Source organism: Mangifera indica, chromosome 5, assembly GCF_011075055.1.
Source record: "Mangifera indica cultivar Alphonso chromosome 5, CATAS_Mindica_2.1, whole genome shotgun sequence".
Classification (NCBI taxonomy): Eukaryota; Viridiplantae; Streptophyta; class Magnoliopsida; order Sapindales; family Anacardiaceae; genus Mangifera; species Mangifera indica.
In genome coordinates, this window is record NC_058141.1 from 11,872,487 (window position 1) to 11,899,703 (window position 27,217).

Sequence of the window (27,217 nt, forward strand, 5' to 3'; positions counted from 1 at the left end):
TCCAATAACACAGAAAATTGAACCATGTTAGAGAGAGGATGCTAAAATACAAAGAAGGTCAAAAGATGCAACGAACAGGTTGGAATAATTAAATGTTTGAGAGGGAAGTTTTGAAGTTGAAAAACACGACTTTCAACTTGGAAGGCAATTGGCACTCCAAAATGCGGTCAACATTGTGTCTTACCCTAGTTTATTTCACCCTGCTCTATCAGTAGTTGTGTTAATTCATGAAAAACTGTCTCTCTCCTGATACTAAAAAATGCCATCGTCCATATTTTTGGGATAAATGACTGAAAAGTGCTGTTTCTCTGAATAAATGTCCTTCCTAGAATTTGCGTTCTTGTAGACATGTATAACAAATAACAACATGATTCATTCTGTGGACATGAACCAAATTCTATGGTGTTTAACTTACAACTTATTTATTTAGACCAGTATACTTTTTGTTTATAAAGGATTACATTAACGTATAAGGCTAAGGCATCCACCCAGAATTCATTTACAACATGTAGCAGACAACCTAAGGGTAGTTCCCCATAATCTCACTCTAGCTTAACTATAATTTCTTTACAAGTTTGTTCAATCTCCCTTTATCGATTTTATTTATATAGTATAGTTGGAAGCATAGTTGTTGGGTATCTTGTTCAAATGCCTCAAGATTTTTTCAGCCATCTGCCTTGTATTCATATCCCCATGGTGGAAAGCACTGACCAATGTAGCAGGCAGCAACCTGTCCTGAGCTATATCTGAAGCATGTTTATCTCCACCTTTCAGTAAAAATCTCTCAATCATCCAAAATGATTTCTGCCACAATCCTTCTTGCCTGTGTTCTTTAACTACATTCAACACATGCTGTATGGTGTTCACTTCACTCAACATGCTCACACTCTTGTCCACATCAACTTTGTCATCCAGCAGTGTACATAAAGCTGATAATGCAGCTTCAACCACCTCAACATTCTCATGCTCCAAACATGCCAACAACCTGTCAACCGCCTTTGCATCAATTAAGCAAAATGTGTTTTGTGAGGAACAGGAGCCTCTGTGAACTGGACAGACTAGTGGTGTCTTCTTCCTTGACAAGCTAAATGATAGAGATTTTGGTAAAGTTAACACTTTCAAGAGCTTGGTTTTCTTTATTTTTGGTGGTGTGGATAGATTTGTCGATTCTAAAGATAGATTCTCCAACCCAATTGCAGATAACCTCTGAACTTCATCACTTGACGTTTTCATGAGCAGTTCTGTAAATACAGCTGTGAAGTTGAAGTTTCTTGCTAGAAACAGCATTTGGGGTTCATACAATGTAGTTGTGAATCTAACAAGAACACCGACTAGGCCTTCTAAGTAAGCAGTTGCATACCTGCTCCTTCTTGTTCCACTTCTTTGGATTAGATTGATTGATTGTAGAACTGTAGGCACTACATTCTTGCTAAGAAGAGCAAGATTGAGTGTTAGGTTCTGGTGGGGGAGCTTTGCAAGAAATTTTGCTGAAATGGCATGTTTCTCTGTGATGCAGGTTATTTCAGTAGGGCTCTGAATTAGGTTCTCAGGTTGACCTCTTGTTTTGCATAGTCTCTCAACTAGTGTGTGACCCATGTAAGGTGAGAGTGTGATGAGTAGTTTCATTGTTGCAACCACAAGCTCTTCATGTGGGTTGTTGATGAATGCAGTCAGGGTGTAGCTCACATCAGATTCTTTGGTAATGGAGACAATGGTGGCCATTGATTTTGGAGACTTTGACAAGCATAATAGTATTCTGATAAGATTGACATTGAGTTCATCTGGTGTAGAATTCTTCAGCATGTAGGCTATGCTATACAAAACATAGTCTGAAGTCATTGTATGGCCCTGAGTACTTACTTGGAGGTTCTCATACTCAACTCCAGACTCAAGTATGTTAGCAAGAATCACCGCAGCTTCTCCTTTTGAGTGCATTGGTTCATTGTAGATTCTCCGGTCAAACATCTCTTCAGCCATTATCTGCACAACACCTGCTTCTACAAGTATTCTTCCATTTGGATGATGAGAAGAGATTTGCACTAGAGCCTTGAATGCTGTACTCCTTGTTAGAGTATTACCACTCTGCACCATACTGACTAGAGTGGGAGCAACCCTCTCAGCCACATAGGTTTTTCTATCATGTCCAAGAACAATGTCCACAAGGTAGCTAGCCATTTCCATCTGCATGTCCTCAGAACCTGTTTACATATTTGATTTTTTTAAGGATAAAAAAAGAGGAAAAAAAACATAGTTCTGGTTAGATAGCATATATAAGCTTTTTCACATTGAATTGATGTCATATGTAATGATCTGAATCTGAAGGTAATTTATATACTTAATGGATTAGGAAACCCCAAAATGTCAGTTCCTTGAATGTAGCAAATGTTGATAACCTCTGCCATTCTACATATTCTTTTTCAATATTTGAAATTTTGGAGCTATTACAAGTGACAGCTAGTGAAGGTTGGAAAATGAAGTCTCAAAACTTACCTTCATTTAGATGATATATCAGGGGTTCCAAGAGTCCATTTTCTGCCATGCACTTTATGTTATGAGGAAATCTCTCTAGATTCTTTAAGATTTCATTTGCTTTATCCGAAGCAAAGGCATCAACAGATCTATTGTATTTGATTGTGATCAGCATCAGTATCCCACCAGTAGCTGAACCAATTTTCTCACACAAAGGTTGAGATTTTGAAAGCTCATGCAGGAACAGCAATGATGCATGCCTTACAGGTTGCAGACTACTTGATAGCAACTTGATTATCATTGATATATCAATTGTCTTTGCAACTATTTCCTGCACATTAAACGACTGATTTAGAATTAAAAAAAAAAATCTGATATTTTTTTCTAGGTTCTCATTGGATTGTTTGCAGTTAAGTTTTAACTATGCCCTTCCTTCCATATGGACTACTTATCTAAGCATACAGATTGAGCAAAGGTACAAGTATAAATCATATCAATTGGTGTCTTCTGCATACACAATTTTCAGCCCCATATTGATCAAAATTGTTGATGCTTGTGTGTCCATCCAAATGATACCTGGAAAACAAGTCTGCTTCTAGAAACATTATTTGGAAAATTTGACCTTGTTTGATTGACACTGAGAAATTAATTTGTTCTCTTTAGTAAATATTTCTGCTTTCAAAATTGTGATTAAGGGTGAAACTGAATCATTATGTTCATTTGCTCATTTCATTTTGATCCATTTCATAAAACTAGAGGAGATTTAAGGAGTCAAACCTTTCCATCATCATCTTCCTCCACAAGTTGATGCAATAGATCCAACACTGCACATCTGACATCTCCATCTTTATGCCCTAGAAAATTAACCAACAATGGCAACATTCCGACATTGCAGACCTGTACCTTATTGTACTGTTTCCTTCGACATACATTTTGGAGATCTTTTATAGCCTCAAATACCATTCTATCTGAACTAGCTAAAGACAAAGCTGCCCGGGCAACCTTGATCCTCGCAGCATCATTCCTACCCTTCCATTCCTCTATTGTGGTCTTTAGAGCTAAATTGGCGCTCAAGTGCCGGCTGCTCAGCTTCTGCCCTGTGGTAGGACAAACTACTTCCTCTGAATTTTCAAACTTTTCAAACCACTCTAATATTGCCTCCTTTTCATAGGTCAATCCAGTTTCTATGGTCACCGGATCCTCCATAATTTCCTTAGTCAATGGACAGAAGAAAGTCTCATACAGTGGTTCTATGTAATGAGCTACTTTGGGCAATGTCATTGATCTGCTTACATCCTGATAGCTGCTATGGCTGGTAAGACTTCTGCAATTAAGGAAGTCACCAAGACGTGGCATGCCTAGCAACTTGGCATCATCTATGGTAACCTGACTGATAGAGTAGAGGTCCGATTCTGGTGGTTCTTCCTTAGTTGGTTTCTGTTCTTTGGTCTCCAATTCTTGATTGTGTGTGACTTCAAAGTAAGTATTCATCATCTCCTTTGAAAGACACTGGACTGCAACTTCTGCATATTCTTGGTCCCTAAATGTTGATGAAGGTATCGAGCTCAAGCATTCTCCCATAGATTTTATTACTTCCCCTAGCTGTGTCATCATGATTTTCAGTTCAGTATCTAAAATTGGATGGCTGCCTTTTTCGCAGTTCTTCACTAAATCCTTGGCCAAGTTAATACTTTTAGACAGAGACTGTAGAATTTGCATTACATTTGGTGAGGCATTCTCCGTTGTCTGAAGCTCCATTATGACAATAGAAACTCGATAAAGGTAGCATCCAAATTCGTTAAACTTTTCAAATTCTAACTCTATGCATACAGTTGATGTTGTAATCTCCGAAATCAATTCCAACAAAGAGTCAGCAAGACCAACAACTGCAGTTGTATCCTTGTTGAAGTATAGAAACGAAAGAGAAGATTAGTCTGGCTTTCATTTGGACTAGTTAAGGTTTGATTACTCACACATTCAATAAATTAAAACTAAGTTGTGAATTCCCAGCCAGCTGTTGCTCATATTAGATCATAAGTCACAACTGGATGGAGAATTTCTAAGCAAATGATATGTTCGCTTTAATGAGCTTTGGAAGTTCTAGCTATTTTAGATGGAACATGTGAGACAGGTGTTTAACAGAGAAAAAAGTCGTTTGTGAATTTCACATGTTAATGCATAAATACAAGAGATTCAGAGTAATTAGAAGCATCAGAAAAAGCTTGAACAGTTTGCCGATGATTTAACAAGCTTGGAGCTTGAATAAGAAAACAAGGATACACTTTTCAGCTCTTTAAATTGTGTCTATGTACCCTGATCTGGGTGTGCAGTTGTATAGAAAATTCCCATGAAAATTGAAATACTGTTCTTGAAATTTATTTGGCTAAAAGTGATCATAAACTTATAAAAACTATAGCCCTAAAAACTGATTCAAATACAATATAAACTTTCCCACCTTATGATACTTCAAATGAAAGAATGAACAAGTTCTAGTATCATATGGCTGTGAAAAATTAAAAAAGGTAGTAAACATAAAACTATATGAATATCAATCTCATACCGACATCAGTTGGAGCTTGAGCTTCTACTCTGGATGATCTTGTTGGTGTAGTAGCACCAAAATTTCAGAAGCCAGTGGTACTAATTTAGTCTATTTGGGATGAGACAATTTGAGGGATGAAAGGATTTCTTTTTGAATCCGTCTAAGATGGCTTATTATAACATTGTGCTGCTGTTAGCTCGGTAACTCAACAAAGAAATCAAGTTCCATAAGTGCAGTGACTCAGTCAGCCTTAGGTTGACATGGTCATCGAAGAATTCTTAGCAATATACATGAGTTCGGTTCAATTTTTGGTAAAACTAAATAGTTCTTTTTGGAGATGTTATCACGTCAGATTATGAGTATTGCTCAATAGAGTGCAGAATGGTAGGCCTAAAATATATAATCTATGTTATCAGAAAGTTGGTAAACAAACGGGGTCAAGCAAGACTCTGCAGGCTATTCGATTGACTTTAGCAAAATAAGTTTTTTACCAGGGTGGTTGGTTTATCAGCATCGCAATAATATATTTATTTTATGAATTAGAATATAAGGCAGGCAAGAAATGATCCAGTTGACAAGATTAATTACGATACCCTTAAATTTTGTTTACGTTCACACCAAGGCTTCAACATGACTTCCTCTTGATTTCAACCCCCACAAATTTAATCAACATTAATGTACAACCGAAAGCTGCGCGCATAGTGCCTCCCACCCAGACACATCAATGGGCCAGGCCGGCACTGGCTTGGCCCATCGGGCTTATGGGTCCGATCCAGGTGCCTGCACAGTAATCAGACTTCAGCTAGACCTATAAATTTTTGAAGGTTTGACCCTATATATATATATATATATATATATATATATATATATATATATATATATATATATATATATAGAGGACTGTAGCAGGCCAAGCCTTAAACGGGAAACCTATTTAAACAATTTTTTTAAAAATTTTAATTAAAATTTTTAAATAAAAATTATTTTTTAATTATTAAAACTGATAATAACACTTTAAATATTTTATTTATAATATCTCGTTTACGAGAGAAGAATATCATGATTATATAATAAAAAATATTATAAATTTATAACATAGTACAAATAAATTAATTTACATACTATATAATTACAAACATAATTCAAATAGATATTTCATATCATTTATCCACTCGTCTCTAATATCTAGATTTTTGAATTAATTTGACATTGAATCCATTTATAATATTTTGTAATGATAAATTGAAATAAAAATGAAATTATAAATACAAAGAATTATTATTTACAAATTCAAATAGTTTTCGAAAGAAAGTTTACGGGAAAAAATAAAATTGAGAATATAATAAAAAAGTTGAGATTAAAAGATTTATATATAAAATTGAAAATAAAAAAGATTTGTATTAGTTTATAATATAAAAAAAAAATTATATTGAGGTTTAAAATTATGGCCCATAAACGTTACCCATAAAATTACAAATGTTAAAAAAAAAATGAGAAAAAATAAAAAAATAATTGCCACATGCTTTATATAGAAAAACTTATAAAAATTAAAAAAAAAAAAACTGACTTTCACTTGTGACAGAAGCAATGAAGGCGTCCAGGCAGAGCCTTGCTTCTGTCTTTTTTTTTTGTTTTTGAATTTGTAATCAATACAAGTTTGGCCGTGAGTCTAATATGAAAATCCGCAGTTTGACCCAAAAAGCCTATGGACTGAACCCATAATACTACAACATCAGACCGAATCCTTCGAACCAGGCTTGAATTCCAAGCTTCTAATCAGGTCTCCGTTTGGCCAGTCCCAATTGACATGTCTACTCTCACCCTACAAGAATATTCTCTGGAAAAGCCACTTTCAGAAATCAGCAGAAGAGGTTACAACATACATGCCAGAATGTCAACAAATTCAATCTTTGTAAATTTCTCTTTATTATTATATAATCAATTCGTACAGACAACACAAAATGAATGATGCACAGTTGGCAAAATAACTTATTTTAACTACATATCTTTGTGAATCTGTCTGTAAACTTGTAAGAATCCCACTAAAAATTGTTATTCTCATCATCCCTCCAACTCCAAGCAAATGATATAGAAGCTCGATATGGTGGGCAACGCCTTCAATCTTCCAGATTGATTGAATCAGTTCATTGATAAAGTGTTACTCATCATAAAGAGCTTTAATTCTTCAGTTATAAATAAGCTCATGTCAATACAATTAGCTTGACCAACTTCTGATCTAGATAATGGTTCTTGATGTACCCCAAATCAGCTCCAGAACATATATATTCATACTCCAAAGAAAATTCGAGATCAACCTTCTGTTGATGCTTGAAGGTCTCTTCTTTTGTCTTATGTACAAAAGTCTGAGGAGACTGACTGCAGCCACCCTATAGGTGTCTTATCCATTCAACATGTACTCCATTATGGCTATAAGGAACTTGCCTTCAATAAAGACTATGAATTCAAGAAAACTCAACTGCCATTACCTTGTGGTTTTGAATGACAGAGGAAGAATCCAATTTCAAGGCATACTGTCAAGAGAGGAGTGTGACCTCAGACTAGTTGAAAAAATAGGGAGAATCCAGAACATCTTTCAAATCAAAGTCTCCCCGTTCTGGTAGCGGTGGAAAGTTTAACTTAGGGAATGATTTCTGAAAGCTCTCCAACAACTGTAAGCATAAAAAAAAAAAAAAATCAATAAAGGAGTACAATATCATAACACAAGATCAGATATTCAATATAGAGTGTATAAACTTCTAGCAAGCAACTTTTCTTACTTCCATAATCGCATTAAAAAAAAAAAATTAAAGCTCTACAGACCTTGCAGATTCTGATTTCCAATCTCAAGGCAATTGCATTCACGCATATTCTCAAACACATTGGACAAATAAACATAAATATATCTGCAGGAGCAATTTATATTATTTAGCCTTTCATGTTTCGTAAGGCTTAATTCTCAATGGAATTTGAGGATCAAGGATAGTGATGCCAAAGTACCATTGACTACTAATTAACAAAGAACTTGGGAATAATATATCACTCTTAACAGTTATGAATGATTGAGATCAATAAATGTCTTAAAAAATCCCTCTGATTCAAGATATTGATTGTGGCATTTGATATTTTCTCTCTGTTTCTATTGACCAAAACTTGGAAGACTTAATAGGGATATCAGCTCCTGGAGACTCTATCCTTATAATTTGTCAAAAATATCAAGAAATTATAAACCCTAACTGGCAGTCCGCTATCCAGATAATAAAACAATGTGCATGTAGAGAAACTTTACATTTTCCAGTATTGGCTGAGAATAGAGCTCAACAAACTTTTCTCTGAGTATCCTGTTCATTTCTTCAATATCACAAGCATGTGCCCAGTATGAATCATGGACCCCTGAAATGAAAGATTGGTGCAAAATTGTTTAAGAATTAATATATACAAAGACAAATGCACAAATAGATAAAAACAGATTCATTTGAAGAAGACTTAAGACTCAGTATGTACCTGCAAAGTTCATGCCTGCATTTTTGCAAGCAACAGCAGTCATCATCATGTGGGAACCATCAAGCGAGTGTACAAAATTTGGGGGGAAAGCTGTTCTCTGCCGCTTAACCATGACCTGCAAAATTTACAAAGGCAACAGAATCAGTAATATAGTAGACTTCAGATGGCTTAAATTAATTTTACAAAAGTTAAATACCATTAAACCACAGATTACATAAAATGGATTGGTAAAAACTGAAAATAAACAAAAAACAGCAACCTAGAAAGGTGTTTTTTTTTTTTTTTTTTGCCCATTACAGCTGAAGAGAATTCTTCCAGTTTAGAGCACAGCCAGATAAACAAAGATGCTTATGATTTTGTTAAAATTTAACTTGAGAATCTTGAAGAGACGGATAAATAAGGCCTAACTGTAAAGGAAGGTTGAGAACCTTGTCCGTTTCTCGCTGTAATGTCAACACCTGCAGAGAAGTTCTGATCTGCATTCAATTCAACGTAACATTTTAATTAAAAACTGAAATTACTGAGGAATTTAATTCAAAATTGTAGGGCAATGGAACATAAAAATTTTCTTAGAACATTACTCTATGCTTTCCTAAGTGACGGTAAGGCTGTACAACAGGAAGTCCAAGAGGAGTTGTCCATCGCACTGCCTTATTCTCTGAAGCTATCACCTGGTAATATTCAAATTTAGCTGTCAGCAGTTGTAGAAAAACACCACAGCTAAACGGATGATGCTAAGATATGAAATAATACAATTAAGTACAACACTTACAATAAAACATTTGGCTCAAATAAAAATTGCAAGACATGAGAGAAAGGGGCAACATGGGAACTCAAACCCTAAAAAATTTGGGACAATGATTACCTGTACCAAATTACCATGTTGTAAGATCAAAACTTAAATATCTACTTTTGTAATTTATTATCAATATTTCTAAGGCTATTTAAATGGATTTTGGGGACTCCTATGTGAAAAAAATTTGGAAACAATAATGTCATCATCAATAATAAAGTTAGGCTATTATAACACATTTTATTGCAAAAATTTTGTGAAATAAATTCTCAACCTTTGATTATATGTAATTCAATGGACTTGTGATGGAAGTAAGAATTAGTTAATTTTTTATGCAATCTAAATAATTGATAAGCCAGTCAATCGCCATGAATCAATTTAAAGAATTTGTGTCACAAATAAGTACTAAAATTTTGTGTTACAGTCGCTTGGCTAATAATAAATCTCATCAAACTTTTATGTGTGATGAGGAAAGAGAAGAGCAAAACACATTGTGAATAAATTTATCTAGCTGGAATTTTCAAACAATAGAATCAGATCACCTAGTGAATTTTAAGACAACACAGCCTACACACAAACAAGACCCTCATTTGGACGATCTCCGTAGCTCACAGCTGTCCACTTACAAAATTACCTTTTCCACTATAGATAAATACATCAATAGTTATAAAAAATTAAAATCACTAGGAAACAGATCACAAACCTTAGCACACTCGCCAAGCCAACTCATGATACTTCTTGCTGCTTCAAACATCTCTCCTATGGCAGTCAATGTGATCTGTATGTGCACAAAAATCATGAGTGCCAACTACATTATACAAGCACACTTGCACATACACACACTAATATATAATTTCCTTACTTTAGCTGCATAGCAAGATGCTGCAAAGAGTTCTAAATCATCTGCGACGGCACCGCGTTCTTTTAATCTCTTCTTGATTTGTTCACGGGCCCCTATATAAGTGACACCATAAACAGATGTCATCACCGTCTGTTTCACTAACTTTCTGTCCACCTAAATATAAGAAATTAGCAGTATATATTAACCTGGTCAATGAAATTTCTGATAATGAAACATAACGCAAGCAACCTACAACCTCAAGTGTCAGCTAAATCATCATATGAAAGAAAAACAATTGTATCCCATGTATATGTAAAGCAGTTGTATATTTTTATGCAATCATCACATCATTGCATTCAATAAACTGAAAAAACAGCAGACCTGATTGATCAAAAGCCGAGCAAATAGTGCATGTGGATTAGTTGCAGGATCTTTCTCTGCATCCCTCCGCATTATCTCAAGAACTCTGAATAGCAACAGGAATTCAATTAGATGCAACAAGGTGCATAGCACAAGAGAGTGAGACAGAGAGAGCCTTTTTTACCGGGATGCAATTCCTGAGTAAACATCTGCAGGTTTATCCCCTCCAACAAGATTCACAGCAGCAGCTCCCAACTAAGAAAGACAAAAAATGACACAAGCATTGGAGAGGTATACTAAAATATTTTTCCAAGAAAAGTGGAAATAATTAACAGGACACTCAAAAATTGTTCCTAAAAGGATTAGCATAGAGACTGATACTGAATCTGAAAAATGTAATTGAGATGTTTAAGGTGCCATTTGACTCTTGGGAGTTTAAAATGGTCAAAAAGATGAAAAAGATAATATTTCTGTCCAGTATGAAGTAACAATTTCACAAAAATTTCAAACCTTTCCCAGGACCAAAAAAAAGGTTACAGTTTGCATATTCCCAGAAATTCTTTAATGCCATAAACACAATTGATCAGATTGGGAGCAATTGGAAAAGCTATAGAAGAAAAACATATAACTTAAGGAAAAAATTATTCTAGTACAAAAAATGAAAGCAAAAGGTCTGCCAAGTAGAGAAGAGCTTAAATTACACTTTGGAAGTAAAAACAAATATAAGTTTAATTACCTTGTCCCTTCCTAAGGCAGCATAGTGTTGTAAGCCATTACATGAACCATCCTTGCAAAATAACAAAACAAGAAAAGTAAGGTTAAGACTTAGAGGAATTATATTGAACCAGGCATTTATAGTGACAAGACAACCAATGGATGAATCTAGAAGGTCCTAACCACATAATAGAGACCAAATAATGCAAATGCAACAAAATAAGCAAAACAATTAACATAGCTAAAACATCATATTATAATATGCATCATGGTCTATGATAGATGATAACAAACCAAATCATGTTACATTCTAGCACAAATGATAATATTGACAATCCAATTTTACACAGAGGCTATTGCACCAGTATCTCAACAAAATCACAAGGCTACATATATTTCTGAATATAGAAATTTTACTTTCATCTTCCTCTCTGCCACAGAAAATTTGACTTACATTTTCCATATTGACAAAAATTTAAAAAAAAAAAAAAAAAGCACCACTAGAAAAAGTGAATCTTTACACCAACCCCTCCAAAAAATGATATCATGATTTTGTAAAAGAAAATTTTTGGAATATGCACATCCACAGGATCATGTACTTAGCAAGGATATTCTCCAAACTGATACATACAATCTCATAAGGAAAAAGAAAATACCATGTGCACAGGGATATGTGAAATAGTAGTCTCTGGAGAGGAGCTTCTCATTGCTTCTGAGAGATTAATACATGCTGCCAAGCACTGAAAAGGATCTTCTGCACCCAACCACCAGTGATTTCCATCAAGAGGTCTGTCTGCAGAATCAAAGATATCATCCCAATGATTCTCAGTGAATGCTACCCGACCCTCATAAGACAGTTTGTCCACACCACCAGCATATAAATTGGCCAGATGTATCTTCAACCAATGTAAGCCTGCCTTCCCAAGAGGGCGTCCCTCTGCAAACTCCAGGATCCCTCGGCACAAATCAGAGCCAAGGTGATTTAAATGTGGGTGCATAGGATATGCACGACCTCGGAAATCAAGGTTATGCGGGTAGTAGAAGCCCTCTTCATCCTTCATTTTGCGAGCAACCTGCACGCAAAAGAGACATATTAATATTGCATCTACCAGAGTATGCAACAGCCCTACATAAATTTTATAGAATACTGAATTTCTTACAGCAAGTTTGAGTTCTACATCACATCGCTGTGAATGCCTTTCACTATTTTCCTTTTTTGCGGCCTTCATCTTCCATTTCCATTTCTTGATTTCTGCTACATCCTCCATGTCAGGTTCTTCAGGGATAGGAATCTGTAATGTAAGATACATTTAGGAAAGAAGCAGAACCATGATTAATAAAAAGTACTGCAGCACTGAACAGAATGAGTAAGAATGAAGTTTATGTTGGACATTAATTCCTTCAAAAAGAAAAGGAGACACGAAAAAATACAAGAGCAAAAACAATTTTGGCTAATTGAATTGTACCCACATCTTCACGATCAACCAGGCCAGCAAGACAGCCTCCATTAGACCAGATTCTTTCAATCACACTAAGTATCCTTTTATTCACCCTCCATTTGGTATTTCCTAGAGTATCCAGGGCCTGATTCACAAACAATCACAGAATTAATGCATCCAAGTCAAAGTTAAGCCCTTGCGATATCCATACATAAATTTTTCACAACTATTACCTAAGAAAAAATGCCACTAAAGGAAATGTCAAAGATAAATCATTAGACATTAAAAGAAGCATACAAGTAACTAAAGCATAAATTCTTGACATCTCTAACCTCAAAAACTGGCCCTAATTGACTCCTTGGAGTTCTTTTTACTGTTTCACGTTGTTGTCTTGCTCCATGTGTTCGCATGAAATAGGATGGTAAAAATAAGTATGCACCACGATCATACCTGCCAAAACGCCAAATAAGCCCAACATCCAAGCCAAAAGGAGCAAATATCAGATATAAACAGTTGTTCCAAATAACACACAAAAATAGTTAATCATCAATAAGCATAAAGTAATTATGATACCAATACACAACTCAACCAAGCCTCCTTCCAAGCCAGTGGGACGTAGGGGTGGATTTGAGCTGAGCAGACCTCAAGCTTGGGCATGCTCAAGCTCGATGTAGTGGTTGATGCTTGAGCTCGACTCAAGCTTGACTTAGTACTATATAAAAAACATTCTTGAACTTATAAATAATTATATTTTTAAAATTATGTTTTCTAATAAAAGAAAACATTGAAAGGAAGTTAAATTATGTTACAAAAGAAAAAAAGCAAACTTATATATAATGGATGAAATGAGTTGCTAAAGCTTATTTAACAACTCACTTCACCCATTATAATTAAACTTACTTTTTTCCTTTCTCAACACAATTCAACTTTCCTCCAATATTTTTTTTTTAAAACTAGAAAACAAAAATTATAAAAATAATCATTTATAAGTTCAAAATATACACAACATTGTTTCGGTCATCACCCATAATTAGATAAAACGACATCGTTGTTTCTTCATTTGCGAGTTGTTCGTGAGCCTATCGAGTCAAGCCTCCCATGACTTGACCCCAAGCTCAAGCTTGAGCTCGATCCATGGTTGCTCGTTATGAGCTCGATCAAGCCAAGCTAGCAATTGAGCTCGAGCTTACATGATCAAATATACAATTAGCACATGAAGTAAAAGATATCATCTCCTTCTATGATGATTGTTTAAGATGACAAATTAGCTAGAAAAGTCGTTCAATAAAGCATAAAATATATGAGAACCTGCAATTTTAGTCTAAGTAAATACCAAATATAAAATTCATACCCTGTCCAATTTAAAGGAGGAACCAGCATTGGCATATAGGGAATGACCATGTGCCTAGCCTGTTTAGACCAAGAAAGATTAGTTTCATACTTAAACCTCATGTCTAAATATGTATGTACTAAAGGAGAATTCGAGGCACTTTCAAAGTGTCCCAATTCAAAAATTAAAAAAAAATAGTGCAAAATATCATAAACGTGAGCCATTGTAGCAAAAGCTATCCAACTCACACTTTTCTCAAGACCTTTGCAGACAAGAGGATCACATTCAATAACACCGTACCTCCTGCCTTCTGTCCCCTTCCTATTATAGACAATCAGATAAAGCAAATATTGTAATATATTTATTAGAGATATATATTTATTAGAGAGAGAGTCTAGAAACAGAGATGAAGTCTTTCTTACATTGACTCATTTGTGATACTTTTAAAAGTGTGTACAAATGCAGGGCGAATATCAGGTGGACTATTGTCAAACTGATCAATAGGAGGTTGTATATAGGCTGTTTCCATTAACAACTGCATCAAACGACTGCCAACCTGGGAAGTGCAAGCATCAGAATATAAAAGCAAAAAAAAAAGGAATAACAATGATGACATGCAGCAAACATTTCCAAATTTAGAGCTACAGATCACAAACCTTAACATGAGCCTCCTGACCCCATGGCTTTGAATCACTCTTTCGCTTCACAATTTCCCTTACCTGCTGCAGCTTTTGTTTTTTAATTAAACTAGTAACCTTCTTCTTTAATTTTTCTTTTTCATTGGTTTCTTTCTCTAGTTCATCAGTCAAAGGTTCTGATATGTCTCCTGATTTACTATCTGTTACATGCTTCTTCTTCTTCGTCTTCTCCAAGAATCTGTGTATCCTGGCCTGATCAGCATAAGATATAATTGTACATAAGTCATTGTAAATTTTTCCAGCACCCAAAAGATAGTCAAATGGTGCTCTTCAGAATATTTTTGGAATAATATACTGTTTGATTTATGTATAACCGAAATCAATTAGAGTGAACCAGTTGCATATGTTGTTAAGAGAGCCAAACCATATATAATTACTATCATAAATTCCTTTCACTGAAAGATTTGACTCCAAACTTCATTTACACAGCCAGAATTTTTATAGACAATCAAGAATACCCACATTTGTGTACACATTTTGAATAAAAAATCCCCTAATCACACCTTAACAATTGAAAAGAATCAAAATATTTTATCAACTATGAATAAAAAGGAAGTGTGGCCTCTTCAAGAAAGAATAAAAACACTCCAATAGAGCTAAACTATTGCTATGTAGTACCATTTGTTTGTCAAACATTTCAAAGGAAAATCCTGAACTTCATTACAAACCAATAATATAGCGGCAAGTGAAGCGCATATTACCATTTCTCTTACAGTTAAAAAGAGAAAAAAATCCCAAAAAATTACTTCAATATATACATGCATTGATGTGAAAACTTCCCACTCTAAAAGGGATATGTATGCATATGGAAAAGGTTGAAAGACCCCATACAAAACCTGGCTGACAATAAAAAATGGCCTCTGTTAGCAGAATCTTTTCAATGTTGCTTTGCTAGCAATTGAAATACTGAGCACGAGATAAATATTTTTCAGGAGCACCACAAATAGGTTAGTAACTGCAGTTCTGTTAATCGTGTTAGTGGCTTCAAGATGTTCAGTGAGATGTTTAATAGACTGTAAGCAACAGAGAAGAAATGCAGTTAGTGGTAGCAACAGCTGATCTGGATCCACTTATTCTCAGACCAAGAGGAGGCCTGTTCTCTGTGGGAAAGTCAAGTCATTTCCTCCTGTCTCATCCCACAGTCTATCTAAGTCAGAAGCATGGGCATCAATTCTTTGACTGAAAAAGAGAAAGGGATCCTATTAAAGCACTTTTGAGTTTGCCACCAGCTATGTGAAAGGAAAGGAATTTAGGTTTTAATCAAGCAAAGCTGCATGTCCTCCTACAGCTTTCACGAGCAAACTAGCAAACTGGCCACTTCGCTGCTCTGGAATCAACAAATCGCAGCCTAATATTCACTTTGCTGATCAAAATTAAGGAAAAAATCAATTCATGTAGAGGTTAACAACTAGTAACAACTCAACTACTGGCAAGCCCTAATGCACGTGAAGAATCAAATCCTATGCAATGAGGGGGCCCAAACAACATATTGGCAAGATTAAACAGCCAATGAGTTTCTACTACCAGAACCAGTACAAATTTTCGTTTGTATAAAATGTCTAATTTAAGACAATCACCAAAGAGTAATGCTATAATTTCAATTGTCAACTACACACTTTAGGATTCATATGTATTGAGGAAATATACCATGAAATAACCATTAAAAAAAACCACAAATCTGAAAATTAGAGCTTACTTACCTCTTGTTCAATGGCTTCCCCAATCGCGCGAGCAGCTTGTACCACCCTGACAGACCTAACAGCTTCGTTATTAGTTATCAACAACCCCACCAACTTATGCATAGTAATAACGGCCATCATATCCGCCGGCAACTTGTCGAAATAAGAAGCATGAGAAATCGTATTCCTTTTCTCCTTGCAAATCTCTTGGTCTTTAGCAATTGCATCTCTTAAAGGCTCAAACCAACCAAGAAATAAGGACTTAACATAAGGCAAATTGGGTGCAAGCTTCTGCTCACACATGTCAGTTAAAAGCTCTTGATACTCCTTGGCCGCCTGTTCCCATGCTTCGGTCTCCATTTTAATTTGCCTACGCTTTAACGCGTAGTACTTCGGCGTACCCATTCCACTTAACATTCTCTTCGGCTGCTTATAAAACGACGAAGATGATGAGTCCATTATATTGTCTGCTTCTTTGTGGAATTGCTCCATCAATTCTTGCATCTCTTCTGAACCTGAAAGATCTGATTCTCCATCTGTTGAAGCAACTGCCTCTGCAACACTTGCATAACATCTTGTACAGTTAAAAACACTAAAAGGGTTGATAGATTGAGTGTGACTGAACCGACCCAAGTTTTGATTTTGAGGGGACAAATCAGTAACTAGGTGCAAACCCAGAAGTGGGTACGAAGCCTTAAAGAGAGTTTGAGTCTCTGGAGTTTTTATATTCTCGAAGAAAATAGATTTCTGAGAAAATTTCCCGGAGGGAAATTTAATTTTCCCAGTAGAAGCTCTTTTGGCTAAGTTCCGCCACATGTTTCAACGGATAAACATTGATGAAGGGACATAAACCACCAAACAGGAACCGAGTTTGTAATTGAAGAGGAAATTGGATAAAATATGATAAAGAAGTAATTAGTACGCTGTATAAAACTTTAGAGAGAAGAGAAACTTAAATAGAGAGAGAGGCCAAAACATAGAAGGGACGGGAAAAATTGTCTCGAAATGAGAAATATTTTGCAGCCGCCTTAAAACCCTTCTAAAACCTGCGTGGTTGTTTACCTGTTTCAGCGATTGAGGTTTTCGGAGCGACCTTTTACTGATCCGAATTAACAGACGGGTGGAGTTGTCCGAATAGTCAAGTTTCCCTTATTTACTTACCGAATACTTTCCGTTATTTATTATATCAAAGGTTGAATCACAATTTCCCACCCAAGGTTTGCTGCATTTAATTTCCCTCCACAAAGTTTGAAACAAACAATTTCCCACCCATCACTAATATTCAGTCTATAAAAAGTATTTTTATTACCTTGTAAAATATATATTATAAGATTAATACTATATGGATTTAACAAGTGTAAAAAATAATTATTTTCTTTACTAACTTGAAAATTGATTAGATTAGTATATTCAGTAAAAAAATAAAAACCTAGACTCAATATTATTCCAAATGATCAAAATAGTGTTGCTCAAATGCAACCACGATCATATTACACCCAAGATGGTAGTATTTAGCCAGAATTGTATCAAGATTGTTGATTCGGCAATATCTAGTTTGAATCACATTATCTCAAGTATAATTCAAATCTAATCTCATATTAAATTATATGATTGGACTAAAATCACGACCACTCAAGGTGTGATTAGGCCAATTTACACTATCCAAAGTGTTATTCAACTAAATCTTATAGTACGATTTAGTTAGAATTGCACCTAAGATAATATAGTTCTATCAAAATTATAATTTAAATTGCACCAACTTTGATATAATTATAGTCAAATTACATTATATTATTTGATGCAATTGAATCATATCTTACCATCCAGTGTACTTATGATAAAATTACATTATTTTGAGTGAAGTCTAGCCAAGTTTGCACTTGTCTAGTTTGTTTGGGTTAAATCTCATCGATAATTATTTTTTATTTTTATAATATTCTATGTTGATATATATGCATAAAAATGAGTGCAAGAGTTTATATTTTTTCACATAATCAATAAAATGTTTTATACACACGCCGTAGATAGAGAACACCCTCGGTGGTATTTATAGTCCATAGTTGTGTGTGTGCATACAAAGAGAGATTATAAAAACTTATAATTTACTCGTATGATTAGGGTGTTTACGCATTGACAACCAAGTCTAATCGACAAAGCAAGCAAGCAGCATAACATGCTTTCACAATGTTTAAATTAATTTAGCATATCACATCGTCTGAGTTAGGATGAGAAAAAACACCTTTGATATCAACGGTTTTGTGTGGATATGCAATCTAAGAGAAAAGAAGAAAAAGATGCTAAGCTATGTAATAAATTTAAGGTACTAGAAGGGTCACCCACTGAGCAAATGTTAGTATTTATTCATTCCTTTGTATGTTTTGCAGATAACAAATCGTTTCCTTTTGCACAAAATTATTTAATTAGTAAACATCAAACATTTTCTGTATTGCAATTGAAAATTGTACCATCAAATCTATAGGGAATGCGGATGTGGACCATGAAGTGCCAGACACTGTTCTGATTTCTGACGATCATTCAGTAGTATGCCATATGCAAGTCTATACAATATCTCCAGATTATTTTTCGTCGGTGCAGCCAACACTATAAATCATTATAAGCAAGAGCAACCCTTGCATTGTCTTCCATAGAATTTCCCAGTATCCCTCCTTTCTCTAAAACAACCAGGCACACACCCAATCCCTTCTTTTCCTCCCTTTACATACACTCTAGCAAGCATATGATTTATGTAACTAACAATGGAATAATGCCAAAATTGTTCTAATAGTGCTAAAAGAAAGTTCTAATCTTGCCAAGGATCACTCTCAGTTCTCACTTCTGATGGTTCAAAAACTTTTGTCTCCGATGGTTCATCGGCACTTGTTTCAGATTCTGCTACATTCTCTTCTGGTGCCTCTGCCTCTACCTCATCATTCCCTTCTGATCTGCCCCATCTCCCTCCAAGGGCCATGGCCATCATCTCATAGATCCTGTTGCCCAATTCAGCTGGGCTGTCAGGCTGCATAATTTAGAGAAACAATGAGGTGACATGAAGTTAATCAAAATTAAGCACAACTGGTAAAAAGATTTGCCTTGTCCTTACTGTAAAGCCACTAGAGATCAGCGCTGTATCATACAAAAGGTCAATAGCTCTCTTGGCATCACTGCTATCAGGGGCATTTCTACATGCAGCCTGCATATTCAGATATCACAATATTATATATTAAAGCACTATGCATTTGTCCGTCAGAAACAATAACAGCTTTCTAACCCAATGAGTAACTGTAAAATCCTTAACAATCTACCCACCAACATTGATATAAACAGATGTATCTTCTAACTTTCAAGTAGACACCAGTACTTCCGCATGCAATGGCTGGTTAGGTCAGAAGAATCTAATACCCATTATATAATCGTTTATGATAGTAGAGAAATACTTAAATGTAAAAAACCTGTACCTCTAATTCAAACATTTGTTATATTATCAAATAAAGATTTCAAAAGGCTATATATAGAAAGAATTTAATCACTATTTACTAATTAGGATGATTTCTATTTATGCTTTACTATATCCATTGGTTCTCCACAAACCAGTTTCCCATTTCATGTCATCTGTCAACTTCAAAATGTAGTATCACAGTAGGTGTTGTCTTACATTTAAATCTTTAACAATGGGATGATCTGGATTAATCTCCAGTATTCTCCTTCCCCTCATGAACTCCAAACTTGAAGTATCACCAAGAGCTTGTGCTTTCATTAACCTTCAAAGAGAAATATATTGTTAATAATACAATGGTTGACTTTCTATTGTTGGCACTGGAAAAACCATTACTAACCTTTCCATATTAGCAGACCATCCAAACTTGCCAGAAACAAGCACACAGGGAGATGAGCTTAGACGCTTCGAAACTTGGACCTTGGCCACCTTATCACCAAGTTGTTGCTTTATCCAATCACAAAGAAGATTGTATTCTTGTTTAGTTTCCCTTTCTCTCACCTCATCCTCATCACCTGGCATACCAAATGGTCCAATGAGAGAAAATCAAAATCAGAAGCCCCATGAAAAATAACATATAAAAAAGGAAAACAGATCTGCAAATAAATAAACAGGGCAGAAAAAGATAACTGCGTAAAAATAACCAGGGAAGAAAAAGATAACTAACCAAGCTCTAAATCTTCCTTGCTGATATCAACAAATTTCATTTCCTTGTAGGTTTGCAAGTTCTGGATGGCAACTTCATCAATAGGCTCAATCAAATAAAGTACCTAAATCAAAATGATCGTACCTTATCAATCCAACAAAAAAAGAAAAGATAGAAAGAAAATGTGAAAATGCCATAACTCGTTAAGCATCCACAATAAATACATGGAATCAATTTTCCAGAGAACAAATAATGAAACATCCACTACATCTAACAATACCTATCGGCACACCAGAAGAAAAAGTAACTGCAATTTAGCTCTACTCTCTTTTTTCCTCTCTTTAGTTAGCTAGTGTTCACCATGCAGATCACAAAGTGACAATAAATTTATTCAGCACTCAATTTTCACCTAATTTTCAATTGCTGAATCAAACATTTTTGCAACAGCAGCCTATGATATGATGATAGTTATTATGCGCTCATAATACCAGTAAAATCCACCTAAAGTAAATACCTCAATATCTTTCTGAACTAACTTCTCCAAAAATGGAGCACTCTTAGCGCTCTTCAAACTGTCTGTTGCCAAGTAATAGATTGCATTTTGTTTCTCACCCATATTTTCAACATATTCATCTAAGCTTGTCAGTTCCTCTTCATTCTTAGATGTGTAAAACCGTAGCAGAGGTGCAATGCGCTTGTGATTACCGGAATCTTCAACACATCCTAATTTTAAAAATTTGCCAAAGTTCTCCCAGAATTTTTTGTAATCCTGAAATCGGTGTGACAATACTTCTGTGATTAAACAATTTAGGGTAAAAAAAATAATAATAAAACAGAATGTGCATCTTAGGTGCCACCAACCTCTTTGTTTTCACTTTCAGAGATGTCTTGAATCATGTCAAATGTTTTCCTAACCAGTCTCTTTCTCATGATTCTTACCTGTATGTCAAAGAATAAGGAAATGAATTATAAACAAAAAGAAATAAAATGTTGCTCCATAAGCAAGGCAGCATTGCCCACAAATGCTAAATTCAAGACTAGAAGCTCTTCACTACATTAAGCAGAAAATTGTGTAAAATAGAACAAAAAAAGTGGGATGCTTGTGTCTTACAATTCTGCTTTCTTGAAGGATCTCTCGAGAAACATTAAGAGGAAGATCATCTGAGTCCACCACACCCTTTACAAAGCTCAAGTATCGTGGAAACTACAAATCAAACATCAAATAAGTTATTCCTATCATGAAATCAGAATATAATGTGTGCATGTCCATGCATTGAGATTTCCCTCTAAATTTGTACTAAACTAAACAACGTGATTCTATTTATGAGTACAATTTACAATAATTCAAGTCTCCATTCTAATTCTTAGTCCAAAAAATAAATGGAGTAACATTCTTTTGAATATAGTGTTATCATATAATCATTGCATATGTGAGGACAAGACTAAATAAACCAAAAAAAGTTTCAGAGCTAGATAGGCCTGCTCATATTTTAGCCAAATCACAAGGGAGGACAATGATTATCCAATCTCATGTAAAAAGCAATAGTGGTATTAATTAAATATCAATATATAAATTCCATTTCCATTAAAGATATGAATTTTCTTTCAGATAATGCCTCACTAGGAAAAACAAGCATTCTCAAAGATAAACCTCAATAACCCAAAAATAGAGTTTACTTAGAGAATCTCTCGCTATTTGGAAAAACCTACCAGCTCTCCATCAAAATCATCTGAGATAAATACACGCTTGACATACAACCGTATGTTCTTTGTTTTTGGATTCATCACATCCTCATTGTTTAGAGGCCCCATTCCAGGAACATAAAGAACACTCCTGAACTCCACCTCACCCTGCACAGAGTCCAAAGTATAACTCATCTCCTACCAATAATGCATCCAAGTAACCAATACTGAGGTATGCAGTACCTCTGTGGTGAAGTGAGTGTATGCAAGTGGATCCAAAAATTCATTGAAAGTCTTCTTGTAGAATTCGTGATACTCCTCTTTTTCAACTTCCTTTTGATTCCGCATCTGCAACAAAGACATAAGCCCACTTATCCATTAAAAACTCTTATAAAAACAAGAGTTAAGAAACGATATACAGTTAAATACTCATATAACAAATGAAGATCAATATTATATATTATATACTGACAACAGTCTCATATTACACTCACCCATATGGGCTTTGTTTCATTGGCTAGATCCCAATCCCAGTACTTCTCAGTTTTTGTTGTTTTCTTCTTTTTCTTTTCACCCTGGAAAAGAACACATTAACCCACTAAAAGACTAATCTTGCCAAGAAAATGTCACTGCAATAAACACCATCAGGACTAGACAAGTTGCTTACCTCTAATTGTTTTTCCCCTTCTTTGGGTTGTTCCTCCTCTTCCACCTACCCAAAGTTTCAAATCAGAAAGAATTAATAGAAAACTCTTGTTTGTGCAAATAAAACAGGTTCAGAAACTAATTAAGAGACTTGAGAAGAGGCATTATTACAAAGTATATATACCACTTGGAAAAAATGCCTGTATTGGCTCTATGCATTTATCTGTCTAATAGCTAGCAGATTTCAACAAGGCATGAAGGCAGACTACACTTGGACAAGTGATGTGGCAAAAAGATGAAAGACAAAGAAAGAAAGGAAACAAAGAGCAAAACAACCATTATGTCCTTATTCTACAACAGCATATGACTCAACACAAAACCAATCAACTGTACACCTCCAATTCTTCTGAAATGGGGCCTTTATCCTAGAGGAAATATTACTGCTACCACAAACAGCATAAATGTACTCACCTCAATGGTTCGTGATTTTTCTTGCCATGTATAAATAGGGAAAGAAACAAATTGCGAATAATTCTTCACCAAACCCTGAATCCTTGCTGGATCAGAGAATTCATACTTATCATCCTCCTACAAAGAAATAAAAAGTATTAGGCTGTCGGTGGTGTTACAAAAATGCTAAATCCAAGCCCCATAACAGATTTTTTTAAATTATTTTATGTAAATACAATGATAGAAAAAATAAAGATTAAAAGAGTGACAAAGAAGGTAGACATTAGGAAAAAATTAACGGCCGTCCTTCATTTTTTTAAATGACAATAAACAACACAACCTAACAGTAATAGGCAACTATAACATCTGCAAGCAATCCCACCAGCAGATACTCAAGTAAAATGAGAGTGAAGATAACAATTATAGTTAAAAGGATCTAATCAAACTCTTGATTTCTCTTTAGCTTTTCAAAAGTAAATAAATAAATAAAGGTTTCCTTCACATAATCAAAAAATAACATAATGAGGAAATAAAGAAAAAGGCTAGAATACCCTTAAATAAAGTGTGATCTGTGTTCCACGGGATACGAGCTTCTCGGGATCAGTTTCTTCCTTAATCGTGTAAGAATTACTGTCACAAACTGATTCCCAAACATATTGCTTATCTGACCGTGGGCTCTTTGTAGACACAACCACCTAATTACATAAAACATATAATCAAGCTTACAGATCAACTTACCACAAAAAGCATGCTAAGCAGAAAATTAGATTAAAGTAAAAAAATAACAAATCATTAGTCTTTATCAGTAAGCTGAAAAAGCATATGTTACCTTCTCAGCAACAAGAAAAGAAGAATAGAATCCAACACCAAATTGACCTATCAAACCATTGTCTGCCCCCAAATCCTTATTCTCCTACAGAAGAAGCACAGAAGTCAGTCCTTATTCTCCTACAGAAGAAGCATACAAGTCAGCTTTTGATGAACACTTAATGAGACTTGCAGATGTAAACAATAAACAAATACCTTAAGAGCCTTTAGGAACTTTGAAGTACCACTCTGAGCAATAGTTCCAAGACAGTCAATGAGCTCTTCTTTTGTCATTCCAATACCAGTATCCCTGAGAATTCAGTGTAACCATTTTTCAGCATCACAATGGATTATTGAGAAAATATGTGAAAAAGAACATTAGAGTAAAGCTTAATGAACATTAGAGTGATGCTTACGTGATAGTGATGGTTCCATTCTCTGGATCAGGTTTGATACGTATTTCTAGGTCACCAGCATCTCCAAGTAGTGAGGGCTCAGTCACACTTAAAAATCTCAACTTATCTAAAGCATCACTTGCATTGCTGGAACACAACATAGAATAAAAAATAAGCCTCTAGACCAGGGTGATGCACAACCGCTTTCAGAATGCTATGTTCACAAACATAGGTTCATATATTTAAGATACTTGCTGAGATGATAAGCAAGAGATAGGGATATTGGAAGTTATTATTATTTCTTTCTTCAGTGTCACTAAAACCCCATAAAATTTTAAGTTCGTAATTACAAATAAGACATCAAGTCACAGCATCAGTATCCATATTAATTATAAATTCAATATGTGATGGTAGGATTATACGAGGAACGATAAATCATTTGAATAGTTAGAAGTGCTTTTTCTCACCTCACAAGCTCTCGCAGAAACACTTCCTTGTGGCTGTATAGACTATGAACTATCAAATCCAACAAACGACTTACCTGCAATCCTCTCAAACGTCATTTCTCCATAAAAGCAAAGAGATAAATGATAACTATAAAATAATTGCAAACAATAGACAGGAAAAGCCTCTAACTTCAATTTTTATAAACGAACCAATCGATCAAATTTTCGTCCAAATTGGTACGCCAAAAACTTAAAAATAAACCCCAAAATATACAATAAAAACCTAGTAAGAAAATTTCTAAAAATGCAAAAAAAGCCTTGATAAAATAAAAATAGAAAACAAAGAAAGACCCACCTCGGCTTGGTACTCAAACTTCTCACCGGAAGTGTCGGCGGCCTCCTTATCGGCAACCGCAGCCTCACAGCGGACGAGGGGGCGACTGTTCCTCTTCCAATTCAAAGCTGAACAAGAAAAGCCCTTTCTCAGACAATTTTGCGGGAAGAGAGAACTTGTGAGACTTAAGTGCTTGTTATTGGAGTATTTAAAAGAAAAGGGTAGTGAAACTAGAGAGGGAGTAGCTAAGCTTCTGCTTATAACCGGAGCCATCAAGGCCAAGACTCGGTAGAAAGAGTTTGAAGAGAAAGAAAGAAGAAAGGAGTGAAAGTTGGAAGAGAGTTAAAACCCTGCGAAGGGGTTTTAGGAGAAAGAGTAGATGGTTCTAGAAAGAAAAATGAATCAACAATGGTGACGAGTGGTGTTTTGGAGCTATGTTCGTAGAATTGTATGGCCTAGAATCTGCCATTTCACCATCAAACAATATCCTTTCTTTTTACGTTCTCAAATCCTCACGAGTAATCGATTTGTTTATATACCTTTCAAGATTCATAACCAAAATTATGAAAATAAATTAATAAATAAATAAGCTGAAATGCGGCAAACTTTACACTGGCTTATAATACAAAACAGCTGCTCTTTCAGTTCCAATGGCGCTGCAACTATTATTTGTTTCCTTCCCATTGAGTAGATAATCAACCTGCAAAAGCCAATGTTACTGAGAATGGAATTTCTGTATTGAATTTGATTACTTTCTGTCACATATAATTCAAACAAATCTACAAGCTAATTAACGTATTCAACTTTCTTAGCCACCTTAAACCTCAGCAGCTGTCTGCCTTACACAATCCAAATGATCTCACCATATCTTCAAACCACAATTGGAAGGGAGTGTTAGATAGTTAAAAACAGACAGGTTAAAGCTATTTCCAGCTCTTTCTGGGTGATCTAAATAGCTTATATAAACTTCCTGAGATGTCTTAAGTAGTCAGGTTACAGCTCCAAATTGCAGTGGCTTCCTCCCTTGAGCCACAATGGTTCATATTTCTCTCTACATAACTCCCATAACTGCTTGCCATGGGACAAGGCCACAACTTCATCTTCAGTTCCCTGCCAACACCAAAAACAAAATCAAATGGGACACACACAAAAGCCGAGTGTTTGGATTATTTGAAAACAAAATGAGGTCACAAAACGTGATTTTTAGCATTTGCCGGATCTGTTTATAGGGTATAATCAAAAGCTCCAGATAACACTGAATGAGTATTATAATTTATGTAGAACTTAATTTGAGTTCAACTCAAAAGGAAATCAGAATGAGGTGATTCAAATTTGTTGAGTTATAGTTAAGAGCAGTGCGAGTTTATTTTGGTTCCAAAGTTTAAAGTTTGAGATTCAATTCAAGTTAATAATCCGATCAGATTTATGATATTATTTTACAATTATTCGATATGAATCAAATTAAATATGAATTAGAACGAGTTATTATTAGATTTGCAAGCTAAGCAGCGTTGATTTACCTCTATTTTCAATTCAACTCAATTTTATAAACAAATCAACCTTCATGATCTCAATAAATTCAAACTGATTCAATCCTAAACGACCTAGCTTTTAAAATTGATTTGTAGCCAACCTAACTAGTGTGTTGTCCAGATGGACATGTGCTTTATGTGTGCTTGGGGCCAGGAGTCAAAAGCCTTGGAAAAAAGAACAGCCGGAGACCATGGCTTTTGGGCTTCAAAACATTGGGATCTAATTTTATATGGGTAGTTAAGACGGGTATGCTGGGACAAGTAAAAGGCGTGAATGGGTTGACAAGTATTGATTTGTGGCCCAAGGACTTATTTCCACCCAAGTTGGTTTTATTCTCAAATCGATAAGAAAATATTGATTTGGGAATATAACAAACTTTCTTATGATTTTTTTCAGCACCAACAAGGGAAGGAAAAAGA

General features: G+C 35.1%; 3 protein-coding genes across 4 annotated transcripts; all 3 read right to left on the reverse strand.

Moving 5' to 3' along the window:
- Positions 1–398: 398 nt before the first annotated feature.
- LOC123217185 (putative U-box domain-containing protein 42) lies at positions 399–5,396 on the reverse strand. The gene is made up of 4 exons (XM_044638005.1): positions 5,030–5,396; positions 3,247–4,368; positions 2,491–2,800; positions 399–2,198 (listed from the first exon to the last, which is right to left on the reverse strand). Exons 1-4 carry the CDS (start codon positions 5,033–5,035, stop codon positions 604–606), a joined length of 3,033 nt encoding a protein of 1,010 aa, XP_044493940.1. The 5' UTR covers positions 5,036–5,396; the 3' UTR covers positions 399–603.
- A 1,524-nt stretch (positions 5,397–6,920) lies between these two features.
- On the reverse strand, positions 6,921–17,483 carry LOC123217085 (DNA-directed RNA polymerase 1B, mitochondrial-like). 2 transcript variants are annotated; one of them, XM_044637846.1, is made up of 19 exons: positions 16,388–17,480; positions 14,646–14,879; positions 14,412–14,545; positions 14,238–14,310; positions 14,011–14,069; positions 12,992–13,109; positions 12,691–12,804; positions 12,381–12,512; positions 11,877–12,293; positions 11,243–11,293; positions 10,691–10,761; positions 10,528–10,612; positions 10,168–10,320; positions 10,009–10,083; positions 9,094–9,183; positions 8,941–8,988; positions 8,513–8,627; positions 8,298–8,401; positions 6,921–7,680 (listed from the first exon to the last, which is right to left on the reverse strand). In XM_044637846.1, exons 1-19 carry the CDS (start codon positions 17,180–17,182, stop codon positions 7,570–7,572), a joined length of 2,979 nt encoding a protein of 992 aa, XP_044493781.1. In that variant the 5' UTR covers positions 17,183–17,480; the 3' UTR covers positions 6,921–7,569. The 2 variants fall into 2 exon arrangements, with proteins under 2 accessions (XP_044493781.1, XP_044493782.1); XM_044637847.1 differs by lacking the exon at positions 6,921–7,680 and having other exon boundaries at positions 8,921–8,988; positions 16,388–17,483.
- Positions 17,484–18,857: 1,374 nt separating this feature from the next.
- Positions 18,858–25,751, reverse strand: LOC123217086 (heat shock protein 90-5, chloroplastic-like). Its single transcript, XM_044637848.1, has 19 exons — positions 25,287–25,751; positions 24,953–25,026; positions 24,507–24,632; positions 24,307–24,400; positions 24,113–24,196; positions 23,835–23,978; positions 23,305–23,421; positions 22,856–22,900; positions 22,683–22,763; positions 22,432–22,536; positions 22,216–22,356; positions 21,617–21,709; positions 21,367–21,444; positions 21,020–21,274; positions 20,527–20,629; positions 20,200–20,374; positions 20,019–20,124; positions 19,467–19,556; positions 18,858–19,382 (listed from the first exon to the last, which is right to left on the reverse strand). The coding sequence occupies exons 1-19, from the start codon at positions 25,536–25,538 to the stop codon at positions 19,167–19,169; spliced, it is 2,379 nt and encodes a 792-aa protein (XP_044493783.1). The 5' UTR covers positions 25,539–25,751; the 3' UTR covers positions 18,858–19,166.
- Positions 25,752–27,217: the final 1,466 nt, after the last annotated feature.